The sequence below is a fragment of the Dasypus novemcinctus genome, chromosome 8 (assembly GCF_030445035.2).
Source record: "Dasypus novemcinctus isolate mDasNov1 chromosome 8, mDasNov1.1.hap2, whole genome shotgun sequence".
NCBI classification, from domain to species: domain Eukaryota; kingdom Metazoa; phylum Chordata; class Mammalia; order Cingulata; family Dasypodidae; genus Dasypus; species Dasypus novemcinctus.
This window is the reverse complement of record NC_080680.1, coordinates 111,788,277-111,808,545: the sequence shown is the minus strand read 5'-3', so window position 1 is coordinate 111,808,545 and position 20,269 is coordinate 111,788,277. Positions and strand designations below refer to the sequence as shown.

The window sequence follows — 20,269 nt, the reverse complement described above, 5'->3', positions numbered from 1 at the left end:
GCACTATTAAAAAGAAAGAGTACTAACAAGGAAAAATGTCCACAATACACTCAAATAAAAGGGCAAGGTGCAGAAGTATAGGTATGTTATCCATTTTTGTTTTAAAATAAAAAATAAAAACCCTACACTTTATAAGTTCACATGGACAGAAATACATTTGGAACATCTGTACAAACTGTTAAAGTATAACATCTGTGCAGTAGGACTGGTGGCAGAGAATAGGAACAAATTTTCACTTTTACCTTGTAGACATCTATGTTGCTTAAACTGTTTTTTTATAAGCAAGCTTGTTTGACTTGGGTCAGTTTTTTAAATCACTACATAGTCTTTAAAGTCACTTACTGAAAACAAGGGATTTGAACATATATTCACATGTCATATATAATTTCTAGCAAGAATCTCTAAAAGTTTGCCCTTAAAAGAGTTTTCGGATTTTATGTTTTGTTTTTGTTATTTAATCCTGCAGCCTTCAGTAACAGAAGCCTCAGTCAGAACTTTAGATATGTCTACCCTCTAAGCAAGCCTATTCAAGTGTGGCTTTTCTTCTAGGCATAAATCAATGAGCCATAAATAATAAATAAGAGTGCATACTTTCTTGAACTTAGGTTCTTCAAAAGAATGTGTCCTTTTCAAAATATACATTCAATAGATACAAAATGTTAAAGCATCAATATGTACTAGACACAGCAGACATGCTGCATAAAATTTGACAACATTTATTTAGTACTACAGAGAAAGAAAAGTAAAAGATAATTACATTTTCCTTTCATTTAACATGATCAATCACATATACTTTTCTGGTTAAAATAAAATTTGCATGCATAAAATCTAAGTACAGACTGCATTTTAGACTATGTCTTCCTTTTATTTATTGCCATCTGGACATTAACTAGAACATTTTTGGAGAACAGTCACCCAAATCTTTTTCAGACAGAATAAACCCACAGGCTTTTTCCCAAGTTAGGGAGCCACTGTCATAATATCCCCAATCAGTGACTGCTTCAGGTACTTCATTCTAAAAACAGCTTCATTCTAATTTGAAAACTGTTCTCTTTGTTACATGGCAGCTTAGAACTAAGAATTTTTATAATCAAAGTCTTTGAGGACAAACTAAGTACTGGAAAGTGTCCTCTTTACTGTTGTTGGGCCAACACAACCCAGAAAGGAGTTTAGAAGTAGACTGCAGTAGGCCTAGCAGTCTTGACTGACGTGCACCTCTTGAGAGCTCTCAGGCAGTACTGTCAACTTCCATGGTCTGTTAAACAGAACATCAAGAAATTTTAGCAATCATCCAAGCAAAGCCCTCACTTTACACAACTGGGGTTGAATGGCCCAGAAGGCCACGGGCTGCCCAAGGTCACAAAACAAGTCACTGAAAGAGCCGAGTTTAGAACAAAGTCTTCTGACCTTTCGCCACTGCTCTTCCCTCCTAGTGCTTCATTATAAAGAAAATGGAAAGAGTGGGATTGTAGACTACGGCATAAACAAATTTATTTCTACTGCAAAACTGTTAGGTAGCCTTCAGGATTTTCTAACAAGTGTGAACTAACAGGAACAGAAAGACCAAAACACTCCTGGCTAAGAAAAATGGTGGCGCAAGGGAGGCCATTAGCTTTTCAGATATATCTTATACAACTCTACACCATGGGAGGAAGCCAAGGACTGAGCCACAGGTGAGCTGGGAGCAAGAGATGGCAAACAAATGAAAAAACCAACTCAAGGGAGCTGATGTAGCTCAGTGGTTGAGTGCCAGCTTCCCACGTACAAAGTCCAGGTTCAATCCCCGACCCTGCCAGTATCTTAAAAAAAAAAAAAAAAAAAAAAATTACTCATACCATATATCACTGATTAGTCTCTGACTTGTCAGCAGGACGGATTGTTAGGAGGAGACTGGGGTCAAGGAAGAGAGTTAGAAAACTGAAATAATACAAAAGTGCGGAACATAACCAGGAGGACACCTGATAACAAAGAAAAACACAGACACTTAAGATAATACAGAGGAATACCAGGCAGGACTTGGAAATAACTGAATAGATACCAGGGTAAAAAAGATGAAAAAAGAATGAAAACTAAGCTTTCTAAGTGATGAAAACCCAGGAGTCTTTGGGGGGGATACCTACAGTTGGTCTAAGCCTGATATTCTTCTATTATGATTTCTAACATCTAAAATCAATTTACATTTAAACTAAAAAACTTTAAAGACAGCATATGAGGAGGGAAAGCTTTAAAAATCCTTACCAGTGGTTACTACAAGAATTTTGAAGATATAGGGACTTCTACTGAGAGGTCAGTTACAGACCTTTTACTGATAGAACAGATCAATCTCTAAATGAGTTTTCTCACCTATGAAATCCCTCAACTCCTGTCTCTCAAGATCGTTGTAAGGATGAATTACTACATAGGAAAATACCATATCCACTGCGTGGCACATGACAGATGCTCAAAAGTTAGATCTTAAATGGATGAATCCTGTCAGCTCACCAAAATGTAGATTTGCTTAGAGTTTTTCTTTGTCTCATCTATACCTCTCTTCAACATGGGATTAAATGGCTCAACTTACAAATTGTCTAAAACACAAAAGTCACTTTTCTATAACCAGCAACCCTGCTTGGGCATAAAACAAAATCACTGTGAACTACAAGGTACAAAAGTTACAGAACAGGGCCTCTCTCCAGTCGCTTGACCAAGTGTCAGCTTCTTTGCCGTTCTGCTGGACTTCTACTACTCTCCCTTCAGGTCAGACCTTCCTCAGCACCGCGGGCTCACGGCTGGAGGCTCCCTGCCTCTGCTTGCCAGGCACACCGGACATACTCGGACCTGCCCCAACTGGGGCTACAGCAAAACACAACTCCAAGCCTTGTTTATCTCAAACTCACATCAGCATCAAGGCTCTACTCTTTCAGAGTTTAGTCCTTCTACCACTTCCTGCTCAATTCTAACCAACTTATGCTGTTTCTTTTATCTCCTCTCTTGTCCCATCACTCTAGCCAAACAGCTGAGTTTCAAGTCCTTTCAAAAATCACTGGGAACAGATGTGGCTCAAGCCATTGAGCACCTGCCTCCCACACAGGAGGTCCCAGGTTCAGCTCCTGAAGCCGTCTGAAAAACAAAACGAAAACAAACAAGCAAAACAAGCAAAAAAAAAAACCAACTCAGGGAAGCCAATGTGGCTCAGTGGTTGAGCACCAGGGTCCCACATATGAGGTTCCAGGTTCAATCCTGGCCCCCGGTACCTCAACAAAAAAAATCATTATTGGTTTGGCCTTCCTCTCATTTGGTCTAATTTAACTTGGCCCTTTCCTTCCACTCATCCATTGTCCATGCAAACGTATTTAAGTGAAATACAAAGATGAGGGTTTAACTTCAATAAAAAGATATTCAAAGCTATATACCCTGAGCAGGAGGAGATACAGCTTCCCAAGTACTCAATTTCTCCTCTCTTTCCACTGAGTGCCTGAGAGTGGCTGGCAGAAATGCCTCATTTTCCACTTCTCATTCCAATTTATCCATGTATTCAATTTCATACTCTAGAATGAAAATATACTATTTGTTTATATTAAGGCTTTCTTTTCTAATTTCCTAAAGTTTGGTGGATATGCTCCATGGTGCTGCCTACAACAATTCACAGTAAATTGCAGTATCAAGTCAAACATTAGCAGGATCTCTAAATGAACCTGACTTTGAATTTCTGAACTTCTTGAAGATGGGAATCATGTCACAGTAGTCTTTATATTCCTAACAGCACATAGTGATCTACCATCTATATAAGAGACAATCAATTTTTTTAATTGAACCGTGAGACAGCATGGTAAAGGAGAAAGAGCACTGGACTGGGGCTGTACCCATGTGAACTGCTGATGTGGTCACAGGCTGAGTGACTAAGAAAATCAGATCCTGTGGACCTCAAAAGCCTCTCCTGAAAAGAGGGGTATGAGGCAGTGAAGAGCAGATGACCTCTAGGATCATTTCCAACTGACACTCCAGAAACCCCAGAACTAAAGACGGTTATTCCACACCCCTCTTTCCTATCACACCTGAAACAATTCAGGCTTCTTGGAGGCCAAAGCTTTTCATCACTTAGCATCTGCATACCCAGCGAGCATCACCTATGGGTGGGCTGCCCCCAATGCCTTGCATAGAGCTGGCCCTTAATTGATGGATAATGATAGTTATTTGCACTGTCACCTCCACTAAAATATGCTCACATGTCCTTTTGTGCACCTTGGGGACATTACTCTTACTTTTTTAAAAAATTCTGCACAGAGCTCGGCACCTAACAGCATGCTCAAACAACTTTTAACTTGTACTGGGACACAGTAACAGCAGAAGGCAGGAATTTTGTAATTAATCTTCACTACCAATAACCTTGTCCAAGTCAAAACTTTGCTGGACAGACAAAGGGGACTATTTTGCAACCTAATGCTGTCAAGATGACAAAAGAGATGAATCCAAAATATTTTTAAGTGGTGCTGTTTATCGATCATTATTGATCATTAGGATTCTTAGATATTAGTCACTTTTTTCCCAGTTTCATAGTTAACTGGCTATTATGCTATAGTATGAGCTGGGAAATGTGTCACTAGGTTATCTTTGAAATTCCTTCCAATTCTAAAGCTGCCTGACGGCCTAAGAATAAGCTCAGGATCAACCCAAGAATCACAAATCTACCTCCCCTTCACCCAATCTGCTGAAGTATTCCAGGCCAGAGAAGATACACTGTGGGTACAGCAGTCCCTGGACAAACTATGCAGCTCCCAAGAAGAGTGTAAAGAGGAGGAAGTCCAGTTGGCTCAGCACCCAGTGTCTCGAACAAAGTATGTTAAAATCACCCGAACGTAGAGGCAGCCGGTCTAGAAGGCTTTGTTTTAGGACGTCAGGAACCTGAATCAACCAGTTCCCTCTTTGTCCCTAACTAGCTAGCCCTATCCTGGTAAGTCACCTCTCCTATTGGTAAATGGCATATTGGTCCAGAAGCTTGAAGGGTCTTTTCCAGCTCTCACAACCAGAAGTCCCACCAGAGCAGAACTGAGGGTGGTTGGGGCACCCCTTCCCTCTCCGACCAAGAGTAAAACCAGTTCCCTGGTCTGCAAACCCCCTCCTGCGAAGCAGAACAGTGATTCTCAACCGGGGACACGTCCCCCCTAAGAGTGCCTGTTAGGACGGGAGTGAAGCTAGGGAGAGTGAAGACTGTTTCAAACTACACAAGCACTTTCTCTCCGGAAGGAAGCGAGCCAAGTTCCTCGCGAAGAAAGGAAAGAGACTCACTGTGCAGACAGTGTGAGCCTTTGGTCTGCCGGGCTGCACTCCCGTGAGCAGGGAGTGTGGTCAGGCCTACTGCTTGCCCGGCAGGACGACGGAGAGCCCGGACTTCAGTCCGCCCGGCGGCTCACTCACCCACAGGCTGCTGAAGTAGTCCAGCCCGCGGCAGATGAGCGCGCCGGCGTGGGCCAGCAGCACCTGCACGCCCAGGTAGCTGCCGAGGCAGTAGAGGCCGTAGAAGAGCGGGCCGCCGGCGCCGAGCAGCAGCAGCAGGCGGCGGCGGCGCAGCGCCTGCTCGCCCAGGGCCTCGATGCCGTAGTCGGCGAAGCAGAGCGGCAGCAGCAGCGCGGCCAGCACGATGGGCGTGTGCGCGCGGTGCAGGCGGTGCAGCCAGTGGCGGCCCAGGCGGGTCAGCGAGCTCTTGAAGGGGTGCAGGAAGGTGCCGCACAGCACGGCCCACAGCAGCGGCCGCAGGAAGGCCTCGAGGATGAAGTAGACCAGCACCGCGGCGCCGCAGCACAGGCACACGAACAGCACGGCCCCGGTGTTGTAGAAAGCCTGCTTGATGGGCTTGTCGAAACGCAGCGCCAGCGCCGCGGTTCGTGGGGTCTCCCCGCCGCCGCCGCTCGGCCCGACCGCGCGCGGGACCCGCGGCGGCTGGCCCGGGGAGCCCCGCGGGCTGAGCACCTCGGCAGAACCACCGCTGTCGGCCATGGTGCCTCAGCCACCGCCGCCACCGCCGCGAGGCGGTACTGGGAAGCCGGGCGAGAGCCCCGGGCAAGAGGCAGGGCGGGCGGCGCGCGGCATTGTGGGAGTCGTAGTTCCTAAGCGGCCAGCGAGCGCCTACAGGACCTTTGGAAAACTACATCTCCCAAGGGGCGTCGGGCGTTCCTTCGCCCCTAGGCTCCCTTCGCCCATTGGCCCTCTCAGGATCCAGGTAAAAGGTTACTGGGATCTACATCTTCCTGGAGGGAGAAAAAAAGAAAAACCTCCCTTCATCCATTGATGGTCGTCAACTTCTGGGGAGGCGGGGATCCCGAAAGAGGCATTTAATTCGGACTGAAAAGCCAGGCTGCACTTCAGAATCCTGGGGGCGGGGTACTTATAAAAGACTGACGCCCAGATTCTTATTTTATTCATTTATTTAATAAAATTTCAAAAGTGTTTGAGGTATTTGACAAAACTTTAAATAGCGATTACCAGGTGACCGGTACTGTTCTAAGTACCATTCCTGGTAACGCATTCAATCCCTATAACAACCCTACAAAGAGAGTCATTATCCCTTTTGCAAAAAGGAAAATCGAGGCACAAAGAAGTGACAGAGGCAGGATCCAAACTAAGCAGTCTGGCTCCTCAATCTTATAACCTTATCTGCTATGCTAGGTTTTGTTTGTTTTAAGCTTCTCAGAGGACCGTAATGTACAACCAGTGGTGACAGCTAGTGGTGCAGGTATCAGAGCAGCCTAAATTGAAAGAACTTTAGATCAGAGTTTCAAACTGCGTTTCTTTTTGAAACCTGAGGTAAGATCGGTGCGCCCTCAATCTCCATTTTCCCTTTCACATGGGAGTCATTATAATAGAAGCTCTTACCTCAGAGTTATTGTGAAAAAAGAGGAAGAACAGGTGTTTCTGTTCTGTTGGTAAGGTCCCAGGGGCTAAGCCTACCACCCATAAAATACCTTCAACAGCTTTTTATTTTTAAAAAGCCTCTACTAAATATTCAGTATGTAAGTGCTTCAAAACCCTGCAAGTTACTCCTGTTTTTTTAAGTTTTTATATTCAATTCAACATGAGTTTTGTTTCTCTAGTGTAGACAGAGCTGGTATCATTATCCACAGTTTTCAGATAAAGAAACTGTCTTTAATTTGCCTGAGCTACTATTGCAAATACCACACAATGCATTGGTTTGAACAATGGGAAATGATTGGCTTCCGGTTTTGAGGCTAAAAGAAATACAAAATCAAGATATTATCAAGGCTATGCTTTTTCCAGGCAACCCTGGGGTTTCCTCGGCCTGGGTTTCCACCTCCCGACATGTGGGAACATCCTCTCCTTTCTGCTCTTCAGGTTTCTTCTGACTTCCTCGTTCTCTTTATAAAGCCTCTTTCTAATAATCTGGATTAAGGTCCACCCTGCTTCACTTTCAATGAAAAAAAAAAGTAATAACATCCTCAAAAGGTCCTTTGGATTAAGACTAAGAACATGTGTTTGTTGAGGCATATAATTCAACCTGTCACAGAAACTATTGCTTACTAAGGCTTGGAGATGAGGGGATTCAGTAAAATAAGTAAAGAAAAAAAGTAATTGCTCTCCATCATGTTTTTTAAGTTTCAGGTCACAGTCCTTGATTTTTAGGTGGCCTTTGAATTTCAACAGTGTAAATATTTTGCTTTTTTCCTAGGTTTTGCTTTGCTTTTTGATGACTATGTCCAGGCCTTTTAAGATTATGATTACAAATTCGGGTGACATCCAGAGGGCCAGTGAGGAACAAAGACAAACCATTCTGAAGACTTGGCTCTCTTCCTCTAGTTATAAAATGAAAGCACCTATCAGTGGATGCAGACCGATACTAGCATCTGTACGCATTGGACATAGGGGGCTGCTAATGTTTCCTAAACTGCATTGGGGTCCCAGCTCAGCTCATTAAAAACAGCCCTGTCATGGTGCTCTGCTTCCATGTTTCAACAAAAGGCAAAATTGCTGAACATTTCAAAACTATTCTGATGACCAAATAGAACTGTCAGGTCTTGGTTGGGTATGGAAATTTAACAGAAATAAAGGTTGAAGCATTAGAAACTTACTAGACTAACATTTCTATGGCCCAAAGGACTGTGCTCACTCCTCTTTTCCACTCACCACACTGTGGTCAAAGTCATCAGTTTACTTATCTCTCGTATAAATGTGAGCTTCTTTTGAGCATCTGTGTTTGTTTTATCACCTGACACAGCATAAGACATTTTTTAATGAGGATTGGTGACTGCAATGCAAAACATGATAACACCTAATTCTAACTTTACATGTCATTTCCTGATCTTTTCAACCTAGCCCCAGTAGTAAGGGCAGCTCAGCTACTATATTCTGCAATGTTCATACCTCCCTGATGATTCATTGGGCTCTATTATTCTACCTACCTATTCCTACTGTATAATATGATTTTTAAAAATATTTCTCCCCATTGTTTGCACTTGCTCCGTCTGTTATCTTCCTTATTTCTTTAGGAGGCATTGGAAAATGAACCCAGGACCTCCAGTGTGGGAGGGAAGCACCTAATCGCTTGAGCCACCTCCATTCTCTGCTTTGTTGTGCTCTCATTGTTTTTTCTTCTTGTGTCTCATGTCATTTTGTTGCATCCACTTGCCACGCCTGCCCATTGCATGCGCTCGCTGTCTTGATTGTTTTTTTCTTTAGGAGGCACTGGGAACCTCTGCTCCCTGCTTTGTTGTGCTTTCATTGTTTTTCTTTTTTTTTTTTTAAAGATTTATTTATTTTTATTTAATTCCCCCCCTCCCCCGGTTGTCTGTTCTCTGTGTCTATTTGCTGCGTCTTGTTTCTTTGTCTGCTTCTGTTTTCGTCAGCGGCACGGGAAGTGTGGGCGGTGCCATTCCTGGGCAGGCTGCACCTTCTTTTGCGCTGGGCGGCTCTCCTTACGGGTGCACTGGGGCACCCCAACGCGGGGGACACCCCTGCGTGGCACGGCACTCCCTGCGCGCATCAGCACTGCACATGGGCCAGCTCCACACCGGTCAAGGAGACCCAGGGTTTGAACCGCGGACCTCCCATGTGGTAGACGGACGCCCTAACCACTGGGCCAAATCCGTTTCCCTCATTGTTTTTCTTGTTTCTTGTTGCATCATCTCGTTCTGTCAGCTCTCCATGCCTGCCTATCACGCCAGCTCACTGTCTTTTTTAGAAGGCAACGGGAACCAAACAATGGACCTCCCATGTGGTAGGCAGGAGCTCAGTCGCTTGAGTCCCAGCTGCTTCCCTGTATAATATGATTTTCATACCAGTAAGGCTTATAATTGAAATGTAGTGTTGGCTATGTGCCATTGTAGTGATTTGAAGCTGTATGTACCCCAGACAAATATGTTCTTATATTTGATCCATTCCTGTGAGTGTGACCCCATTGTAACCTTTTTATTTTCTAGTTTTTAAATTTTTAAAATTTATTTCTCTCCCTTTCCCCGCCCCGCCCCCCAGTGTCTGCTCTCAGTGTCCATTCGCTGTGTGTTCTTCTGTGTCTACCTGTATTCTTGTCAGTGGCACCCAGAATCTGTGCTTCTTTTTGTTGCCCCATCTTATTGCATCAGCTCTCCATGTGTACAGCGCAATTCCTGGGCAGGTTGCACTTTGTTCACGCTGGGTGGCTCTCCTTATGGGCGCACTCCTTGCGCATGGGGCTCCCCTACGCGAGGGACACCCCTGCATGGCTCAGCACTCCTTGCCCTGGATTTGAACCTTGGACCTCCCATGTGGTAGGAGGACACCCTGTTGAGCGAAATCCACTTCCCCCATTATAACCTTTTAATGAGGTTAATTCAGTTAAGGTGTGGCCCAGCCCAATCAGGATGAGTCTTAATCCTATTACTGGAGCTCTTCATAAGCAGAGTGAAATTTAGACAGCGAAAAAGCCAGAGGGAGCAGTTGGGAGTTGAACATAAACAGAACCCAGAGACACCACCACATTTGCCTTGTGACAAACTAAAAACCAAGGATTGCCAGCAGCCAGTCCCAGAACACCAGTCTTAGGGAAGAAAGCATAGGCATCACCTTGATATGAACTTTTCCCCAACCTCAAACAGTGAGCAAATAAATTCCTTTTCTTTTTTTTTAAATTTCTCCCCCATCTCCACCAACCCCCTCTCCCCCGTTGTCTGCTCTCTGTATCCATTGGCTGGCTGTGTGTTATTCTGTGTCTGTTGTATTCTCATTAGGTGGTTCCCGGGAGAAAGGCGATCATTCTTGCGTCACCTCAGCTCCCTAGTTCATTGCAACTCATATTGACGCTTCTCTGTGCCTCATTTTGTTGTATCATCTTCTGGATCAGCTCACTGTGTGGACATCACCACTCCTGGGCAGGCTGCACTCCTGCGCCAGGCGGTACTCCTTGTATGGGGCGTACCCCTGTGCAGGGTGGCACTCCTTGCACAGGGCAGCACTCCACATGGGCCAGCTCACCCTGGATATCGAACCGTGGATGTCCTATATGGTAGGCAGAAGCTTTATCTGTTGAGACATATTTACTTCTCTCCCATTGTTTAACCTGATCCATTTTATGGTATTTGCTTTAGTAGTCTAGGAAACTAAAAGAGCCATTAACCAACTGATATACTTGACATGGGATTTTAGCACTCCATTTACTACTTGATTTATTTTGCAAATTGTTTCTCTACAAGGATCTTTGCCAGACTACTGCAATATGATTCCTTGTTGGTACACAAGACAGGATCTCATCTTCTCCAATGTCTATAAATTCAGGGAAAAGTAAGGGAGATTTTGCTAATGAAAGGAGTGAAAACAAACAAGGAGAAATCCAAAAATGCACAAGAGCAAAGCAATATGGAATCATAAACTTACTTTAATTACATCAACAGGAAGAATTTTAAACCATATTGAAAATTTATATACTAAAATTTAATTCCAGTTAATATATTCTGGCTGTAACTTAATCCTCTAAACATAAAAGTATTTATGGTGGCAACTGGACAGAACAATCATTTAGGTACCATGTAGGAATATTGCTACAATTACTTTATGTAAATAGAAATCCATATCTTTATCAATAATGTACCACACATCTTAGAATAAAAATTCACATAGAACAGGCTTACAAATATACATAAATCTCAAAATCAATCACAGTTGAACATTGGGTGCACAATTATTATAAAACAAATATAACCCATCAATGTCTATTTAAAGGCATAGTTTTTACAAAATAGTATTTTATAGACAGTTTCAAAAAAGTATATTAATATTCCTGGAGCCAGATTGTTCCAGCATATCAGCGTTGTGGGGATAAGGCAACTGGAGAAGCTGGGTTTGATCTTCCAGGTGGCCAGGGCATTTTACGTGGTGAAATAGGAACTCTTCTAGTGACCTGGGCAAATGCCAAACCATTGCAGCACCTGGTAACCCTAGAGAATCACTTACTCTCCAGGAAAATCTGACTGAACGGCTATCCACCTAATAGCAAATATTCAGGGAGAAAACTGAAAACCTTAAACAAGCATTAGTTTCTTTTAAGCAAAAAAAAAAAAAAAAATCTGAACTAGTTTGATGATTCCCTTAATTTTCCAGTCCCCAGTCATACTTAAAATCACATAAGAACAGCCACTATTTTTTTCTGAAAAAGAATTATACTCAAGTTTTCTATTAAATATAAAAACAAAGAAGTCCAACTTGAAACTGAATAACTGACATAGGAATAAGGAAGCTAATTAAATATGAAACTTGTATAGGATGCATCCACATGCCAATTACCCAGCTAGCACTAGACTTGGTTTCTTAAGTAATAGCATAGAAAAGTCAAACTCAACAGTGATACTGTATACATTCTTAACAATGCATATAATGTGAAATAGAAGAAGCAAGGATTACTTAATAAAGGATCCAGGAGTCCATTCTACAAACTAAATTACTATAAACTCAAGGGCAGTTTTGTCTGTGTACAAGCTATGTGTTTTCTCTTGGGTTTTAAAGTTTTTGCGAGATCAGAAACAGAAATAACCCTCATAAAGATCTTCAAGTGGTCGTAGTGTGTGTATCTATAGGCATTTATGTGTAAACACACACCCTATCACGTATATACATATGATACACATACACACACACACACACACAGAGACAACAGCCAGACTGTCCACCCAACACAACCAATTCTGCTTAGAAAACAAAGATATACAACGTACCTATATACAACAAAGTATACGTATCTCAACATTTGGCCCAGTCCAGTGGTTCTCAAACATTTTCAACTATGATATACAAGTAGTAGCCATAGTCACACGCATAAAACACTCCTGTGGGTATAGCAGATCTTGATAAAAAAAATTTTTTTTTAAATTTCTACTGGGAAATAAATTGCTCTGAAACATCATAATCCCCACTATGAACAACAATTCAACAGAAACAGGCAGTCATTACTGCTGCAATGCAGGTAAAATAGGACCACTGCTTAACCACTTCACTGCCCCCTTTCCTATTAACTCCAAAAAATCTATTAGAATAGTATATGGGAATGTCATTATCAAGATAACAGAAAATCAATCGACTATGACTTACTTTAAAAACAAATTACTCACAGTGTGAATGTAATAAATACCACTGAATTATATACTTGAAATGGTTAAAATAGGGAATTTTATGTTGAAGATGTTACCACAATAAAAAATTTTTAAATTATTCACTAACTTTGACATTTTTACAATTAACCTGTAATAAATTATTGACAATCCACTCAACAGGTGATCACTGGCACGCTGGTATGTCCCCTAGCCAGGCACAGAGGCTGACAAACTATGGTCCATGGGCCAAATTCAGCCTGCAGTTTTATTTTTGTGTGGCCCAGATGCTAAGAATGGTTTTTACATTTTTAATAGTTAAAAGAAAAATCAAAAGAATATTTTGTGACACGTGAAAATGATAGGAAATTCAAATATTAGTGTCAATAAGGTTTACTGAAACATAGCCATGATCATTCCCTTATGTATGGTCTATGGCAGAGTTGAACAGATGAAGCGGATACTGCAAAGCTTAAAATATTTGCTACCTGGCCCCTTTACAGAAAATATTTGCTGAACCCTAGCCTAGAGCTAAGAATGGCACACACCTCAGTGGAAATAGCTCTTAAGCACAAAATCCTGAATATAGACAGTAAGCCTGTTACAGAACAAGTAGTAAAATCCATCAATCCTCCCCAAGTTCTCTAAACTAAGATAATTTAGTTTGGCCCCTGCATTGTGTCTGAAATCATGTTTACAAATTCATCTTAGAGACTACAGTGGGGCAATGAAAGGAGCACTGGGTTTCACGTCAGAAGGTCTGGCTTAGAGGCAAGTCACTTTTAAAAATTAGCTAGGATGAATATATTCTCCCAGTCTTGTCCGATCTGTGTATTATTAAAAAGAAAAAACCCTAGTAAAGGCACTAAAATGAGTGGTAAAATAATTAAAATGCAGAGCAGAAAGTTGATGCAAAGTAAAATTCACTGCCCACCCACTCACCCTGCACAAAAATTAATATAAAAAGCCCCCCTGTTCATGGCAAATTACTAAAGGGGGGAAAAAGCAACTAACTATGTTGAGTGTGAATAGTGGAGGGGTCTTCTTTTAATGGGAAAATAAGAGTTTTAATGAATGTGAGGCGGGCATATGGATATAGGCAAATCAGATCACCTTTCTATGCCTTTGTACAATAAATGCTTTGGATAAAACCATCTCTAAAGTCCCTGCCAGCCCTGGTAATTTATACCAAATGACTAGCCTCAGTTTCTTCATCTGTAAAATCAGATTAATAATAGATTCTACTTCCTATGGTTGTTGTGAGGATTAAATGCATTAACCCATGTAAAGTGCTTAAAACAGCACTAAATACATTTTAGCTAACATTATTATTATTATTCTATTCAGGCATTTTAAAAGAAAGAACAGATTGGGTATCACAGTTAGATAAGACTGAAGAAATAAAAGTTAATTCTCTTATATCAGGTAAGAATGAATGAAATTAAAGTCTACAGAGTTTTTACTTCCATGTGTCTATAAACTGATGGTTCTCTGAGATGACGATCAAATGCTGTTTAGCATCCCTAGTCTTCAAAGTCTTATTTCTGAACCTTGGTTATCATTGAAAATGTCAAATGCAGAGCAAAATGCCACTGTTACCAATGATCTTTCTATTTATATTTCAAAAAGGAAAGTTTAGTGTTCGTTAAATGAATGGGCCATGGTTTGATCACATGTGAAAAATATAAAAATGTTGGTCACCCTGGCAATGCATATGGAATATAACTTTGTGAATCAAACTTGCCGTGTGAATTTATTTATTCATTCAACAAATATTTGCTGAGTCCCCATTATGGAGCAGTGACTGCTACAATGGTGAGTAAAGAGAAATGGCCCCTGCGTCAGGGAGTTAGCCAGGAGGACTAACCAGTAATTACAGTAAAGTCTGATGAGTATGGTAATGAGGAAGCCTAGGATGCTGTGCAAGCATTCAGCAGGAGCCTAAACCTGCCCTAGTCTAGGGGAGGGGGGAAGGAATAGTTAAGCTGTGACCTGAAAGATGAGGAGGAATCTGTCAAGTACAGAGGCAGAGAACATCTGGGCAGAAAGAACTCCATGACAGATGAGGAAGCATGTCTGAAGACCTGGGAGCAGTTCAGTCTGGCTGGGGCACAGCAGGTGAGGAGGTGTAGCAAGACGTGTTACTAAAGGTAATGAACTTGGTTTACACTTGACCCTAATGGCAATGACAAGTCATTGAAAGTTCCAAGCACGGATATGCAAAAATGACTGGCAATCAAAGTAGAAACAGTTAGCGAAATCATTAGCTTGTTGATTTGAAAAGTAAGCGGAAGGAAAATCCATTTGCTTATTCTTTCCCTGCCTGCTACAGAGACTAGCTAGAAGTCTCTCTTTAGTTTTAACCTATTTATAGCTGAAATATTATACATATTCGAGAACGTAATATAAAAATACTTGCTTTTTTATTTACAGAGCGGATGCCTGCAGACTCACTATCATCACTATAAACAATCCGTACGGCTGAGAAGGGGATACTTGGGCCATCCTCAGCTACGACTGGAGGGTGTAGTTAAGGGGTAGTCAGGTGGCACCATGAGCAAAGTCAGAGGACTTGAGCTTGAATGCTACCCAGTTCCAGTGATGTCATTTAATCTCTTCCCATCTGCAGAAAGGCTCCTCCCGCATCCAGAGAAAGTGCTTGGTAAACTGCAGTATCACAGAACAGCAATGTTTTCCTTATTTTTGTCCATTTCCAGAAGACTTTGAAAGCTCGCCCCACAGGCAGGCTCTCAACTCTACCGCAAAGCCCAAGGACTGATTTAGAAATCCATCTCCAGTGTTGTTTAATCACAAAAATAAAAAATGTGGAACCAGCTTTAAGTAGCGGGGGAAAGCCAGAGGATGCTAAGGCCTCTACAATGGAAACACGGCAGCATAACTTACACTCAGACTCTTCCCTTCTAAAGGGGCTGTCAGGAAAGACATTCGGAACAAAAGAACCTTTGGGTTCTTTTCATAAGTACTGTCAAAAAATTATGCTGGCTGCCAGTCCAATTCACAAGTCTGAACATTCTGAATGGATACTCGAGGTGAATTCAGTTTACTGGCCACCTTCCCATTTTCTAATTTAAAAGAAGCAACTCATCTGAAAAAGTTTCCACCCAAAATCTCTAATAATCTCTAAGAATGTTGATTATTAAAATGCCTCAAATTTTAAGATGATTTGTCTGTTATAATGCATGTCTAATCAAACTCAGTGTATTCTTACTTTGATAACAGAATTAGTGTAACCACAGGTGAATGAATACTGTAGTTTATGAAACAGTGGTAGAAAGGTCCAAATTCTAACTATTAAGAATTCTCATATTTTTATCATTAACATAATTTTACATATTCAGGAACATTCACAGTTCCATTTCTAACCTTTCCAAGCATCTTTAAAAATGTTTTCTCCCAGCTACTCACTGAGAAGAAATTTCAAAAATATATAAACCATTTTCATATCACTGTAATCGCCCCCATTCTCTCCATCAGCCATATAAATATCAAAAAGCCTTATGCTTCATAAAATGTGAAAGTTCTCCTCCTTAAAAGGCTGACTGTGAACTAGTAACCAAAGTTCTCTCTAGTATACAAAGTCACTGTTGTGTGCTATAGGAGAAAAAGCAAAGGTTGTTTGGAGACATGATTTCTATGCCTAGCTCATTCTCTGCCTTGTTATGTGTTATTTGGCCAAGTGGCCCAGGCTACCTGGTATGTGGGGGATAAAAAGGCAGCCTTTCTGGGTCTCAAATCCCACTCAGTAAAATGGCAGTAATCATTTTCATCAAGCCAACTCAGAGATGTTGTGAAGCTCGAATAAAAAAACAAAATTGAAAGTGCTTTGAAAAGTTTCAAGTACCTTCGCAAAGTACAGGGTCATTATTAAACAATCCTCTTTGACTAGAAAAGAAGCTTGCTCTTTCTTCCAAAAGAGACAAAATCACAGTAGTTGCTCTTTAAAAAAAAAAAAGCAGGGAAACCAAAATTATACTGAACTTTCTTTAAAAATATATTTATCCTAGAGACTTTCCAATTCATTTAATCTGTTGGCTTTGCAGCTGTGGTTACGGGGTCCCCATAAGTAAGTAGAAGGTCAGAGCAACAATGAGAAGCAAACAAAATGGAGAGGAGAAGGTCTGATAGGCAGCAGATGGCATAAAAATGTCTTCATACTTGTAAATACTGACAACACGCTCTGAAGCCGGTGGTGAGTCTATATCATGCCGAGTGATAGAACCTTGAAGAAAGAAAGAAAAGGGGATGGGGCAATTGAAAAATATTATAGATGTAAAATGATCTTTGCAAACAAGAGCAAAACAAAAGTCTTTAAGTGTTGAGTACCTAAGCAGTGATTATAAAGGTCTGGCATCAGGTAAAGAGTTATTATCAAAATTCTAATTGTATATGAAATAAAAAGAACAAAGAAATTAGCTACATTTGTCCAAAAGACTGGTTTATCATTAATCCGCACTGCCTCCCGTCAGAACAAGGCATCCCCAGTTTTCCAGCTGCTACTTGGCCAGTATTGTAGGAATATCTCCTTCGAACATGTCTAATGAGTTTTATCATCTTAGTACAAATGGAGAAAGTATTATTTTGATCTCAAACAAGAAGAGCTACTATTTTTCTCCCCAGGTATATTTTTTACACATGGTCATCATCAATTCCTGACCACACTAAAATCCCCCTTACACATGGAAGCCCTTTCTCATTGTCTGCGGGACAATAAAGAGGAAGCCCACCCAGGCTGACCAGAGGGGATTAGTGTGTTGTGTGTGCCTATGTCTGTTTCCTTCTGGCAGAGTGGGGCGGGGATGGTACAGAAAGGAGGAGGATTAAAGGATTAATATATCAAATAAATCTTTGGATGAAAAGCTTTTTTTTTTTTTTTTTTTGCCTGGTTAGAAGCCGAAAGAGGGAAAAGCTGTGTGTAAGGAATGCTTGATAAACTGAAGTTACTTAGAAGTGCCTGATCCCCATAAATAATCCAAATGCAACTTGGGTTAAGGAGATTAAGCCTTTAAATCCACTGTAAAGGTCTCCTTGGAAAGAGAGCGCAGATTCAGGATTTTTAAGGTACTACCTGCTACGGAAACCCCATCGATCTTGACATATCAAGTCCCTGCTCCAATTTTCATGCTGGTCCCTGTTAGTGCAAACCAAATCCCTCAGGTTGGCCTCAGGACTTTTCTCTCAACAGGCCCCATCCATCTCTTCTACCTCCTGACCTACTCATTTCTTTGCTCACCTACTCGGTGCCTCCTAAACTTACTCATGCAAGTTCAGTTTGTGCCTTTCTCAAGGGAAATTTAATCCCACATGGCTCTCAAGCCTTAGCTCAAAGGTTAGCCCCTTTAAGAGACCTTAAAGGAACAGGTAGGATTTGCTCCACAGAGATGTGTAACTAGAGCATTCAAGAAATAGGAAAAGCGCAAGCCTATATATGGGGTAGAAACGTACCTGTTTGCATTTAGACAGGAAAACAGGAGTCCTGAGAAAGCTTATCAGGTAAAGCTTTTTTGGATCCGATTTTGGAAGGGTTTTGAATTTTAGACTGTGATGCCATATATGTAAGGAGATGTAAAGCAATTTTGAATACTTGTTTTCATTTAATCCTTACAAAAATCTTAGGAAGTTGGTATTGTTATGACCCCCATTTTAGAAATGAAGAAATTGAAGTTCAGAATTTAGATAACAGACTAAATATCATATCATACAATTACCAAGGGGCAAAACCAAACCTTTAGATTCATCTCTGTAAATGAGTTCTTTTCTCCAGGCCAAGATATAATTTATTTCCCAGGGCACTGAAAGTACTTGAAGCTATAATTGCAGATCCACTATTGGTAATCTGAGAAATCAGAAACCAGGAAAGGCTTCACAAATCTGGAGGCATCCAAATATTTACCCAATTAGCTCGTAAAAGGAAACAATTTGAAGGAAAAATATATCTTGATCAGATCAGGTGATAAACCAAACTGACTTCCTTTCCTGTTAGGGTCATTAGGCTGATCACCCAGGAGGAATGCTGAAATCGCAGTGGTACTTGATTTGGGCAGTCTCTGAAAGGTCTCATGATATCCTCAAGTCTCTGTTGAGAAAATGTGGAAGAGACTTGCCACCAAAAGTGAGGATGTCAATGGACCAGCTTCATCTGGGAGGTTGTTAGAAATGCAGAATCCCAGGCGCCTGCCCTAGACCTACTGAATTAGAAGCTGTGTTTTATAAGATATCCAGGCGATTCGTGCACACATTAGTATCTGACGAGTAATAGGCTAGATTACAGGATAATTTGGTGGACGTATGACCACGAGAATGGTCATAAAGTGAAATTATTGGCATTGATCTCTAGAGAAGTCTCTGGAGGCCCTTTCCTGGTCAGTACTTTTATATTTACAGCTAAGGAGTTAAGCATACTCATGAGCTCTGCAGTCAGAGAGACCTAGGGTTGAATCTTAGTTCTTCCACTAATTAGGTGGTATAGCCTTTGGCAAATGTTTAAATCCTTTTAGAGGATAAAAATACGTAAACCTCTCAAGGATGCAGTGAGGAGTATATAGAGTCCATATCCCACATATAGCAGACACACACAGTGTTTCATTAAGCACATAATTCATCGTACACTATTTCAGAGTGTTCTGGTTTTATATCTTTGTAACTTGTCTCCATAAGTCTATTATAAACGTCTAAAGGCAGAAATCACATCTTCTATTTCTTTTATATCATCTGGAGTGCGTATCACTCTCTTGCACACCCAGTGTGACTACAATAAATAATGAACACAAGGCCCAGTGGTGCCTGGTGTTTAATCCAGATGCTAAAATGTGAGCTCACCCTGAATGGCTGGACCCCAAGCAAACAGATAATACCAGCTCAAATGCAGATCAACAATTGTCTCATCTCTAGGAACATTCACAGGGCGTTTAAATCTGCAGGTGACGCGGTTGTTCTCAAAGACTCCTTCTTCATCTCTGGCAGGGTTTCTCTGAATCTCCTTGGCCCACTGGCCCACATTATAGAAGTGCTGTATGCGGACCCTGCCATTGTCATCATGGACACAGGCCATGACATCATCACCACCCTAAAAGGAAAAATGAATAAAGAAAAAAGTCAAATGTCCGTCTTTTGCAAATTTTTCTGGGAGAAAGAAATGACACCCAGAAACATACAAGCCATTACCTCTGTAACCTGAAATCCTACCTCCCAAAATAACCTTAAATGTTTTTTCTCTGCATTGAATTTTGAAAAAAATGTGTAAATCCATGGAGATAGAAAGTAGATTAGGGCAGTGGATATGACTCAAGCAATTGGGCTCCTGTCTACCATATAGGAGGTCCAAGGTTCGATATCCAGGGACTCCTGCTGAAGGCAAGGTGGCCTGCACAGCAACCTGGCCCACGCAGAGGGCTGACCCACGTGGAGTGCCGCCCTGAGCAGGAGTGCCACCCTGCACAGGAGTGCAGGCGAACGAGGAGAGCTGACACAGCAAGATGATGCAACAAAGAGGCCATAACCCACTGAATGGACTGGGGGAGAGTGTAAACTACAGTGTAAACTATAATCCATGCAGTGCAGCAGTGCTCCAAAATGTATTTGCCAAATGCAATGAATGTTTCACAGTGATGAAAGAAGTTGTTGATGTGGGAGGAGTGGGGTGGGGTGGAGTGTGGGGTATATGAGAACCTCTTATATTTTTTTAATGTAACATTTTGTGTGATGTATGT

The 20,269-nt window shown here is 41.5% G+C and overlaps 2 protein-coding genes across 3 annotated transcripts in view; both read right to left on the bottom strand.

The window, feature by feature from the left end:
* The window catches only part of TMEM245 (transmembrane protein 245), a 94,809-nt gene extending 88,742 nt beyond the window's left edge, over positions 1–6,067 (bottom strand). The window contains exon 1 of one of the 2 annotated variants that reach the window (XM_058302572.2): positions 5,395–6,067. In XM_058302572.2, the coding sequence (XP_058158555.1) occupies positions 5,395–5,973 (579 nt within the window). In that variant the 5' untranslated portion in view covers positions 5,974–6,067. The remainder of the gene's footprint in view (positions 1–5,394) is intronic. The other variant, XM_058302573.1, reaches the window with a different exon arrangement.
* Positions 6,068–10,819: 4,752 nt separating this feature from the next.
* FRRS1L (ferric chelate reductase 1 like) overlaps positions 10,820–20,269 on the bottom strand; it is a 28,959-nt gene continuing 19,509 nt past the window's right edge. Inside the window, exons 4-5 of the mRNA XM_058302571.2 lie at positions 19,380–19,626; positions 10,820–16,782 (exon numbers count right to left, since the gene is read on the bottom strand). Coding sequence (XP_058158554.1) covers positions 16,610–16,782; positions 19,380–19,626 — 420 coding nt within the window. The 3' untranslated portion in view covers positions 10,820–16,609. The remainder of the gene's footprint in view (positions 16,783–19,379; positions 19,627–20,269) is intronic.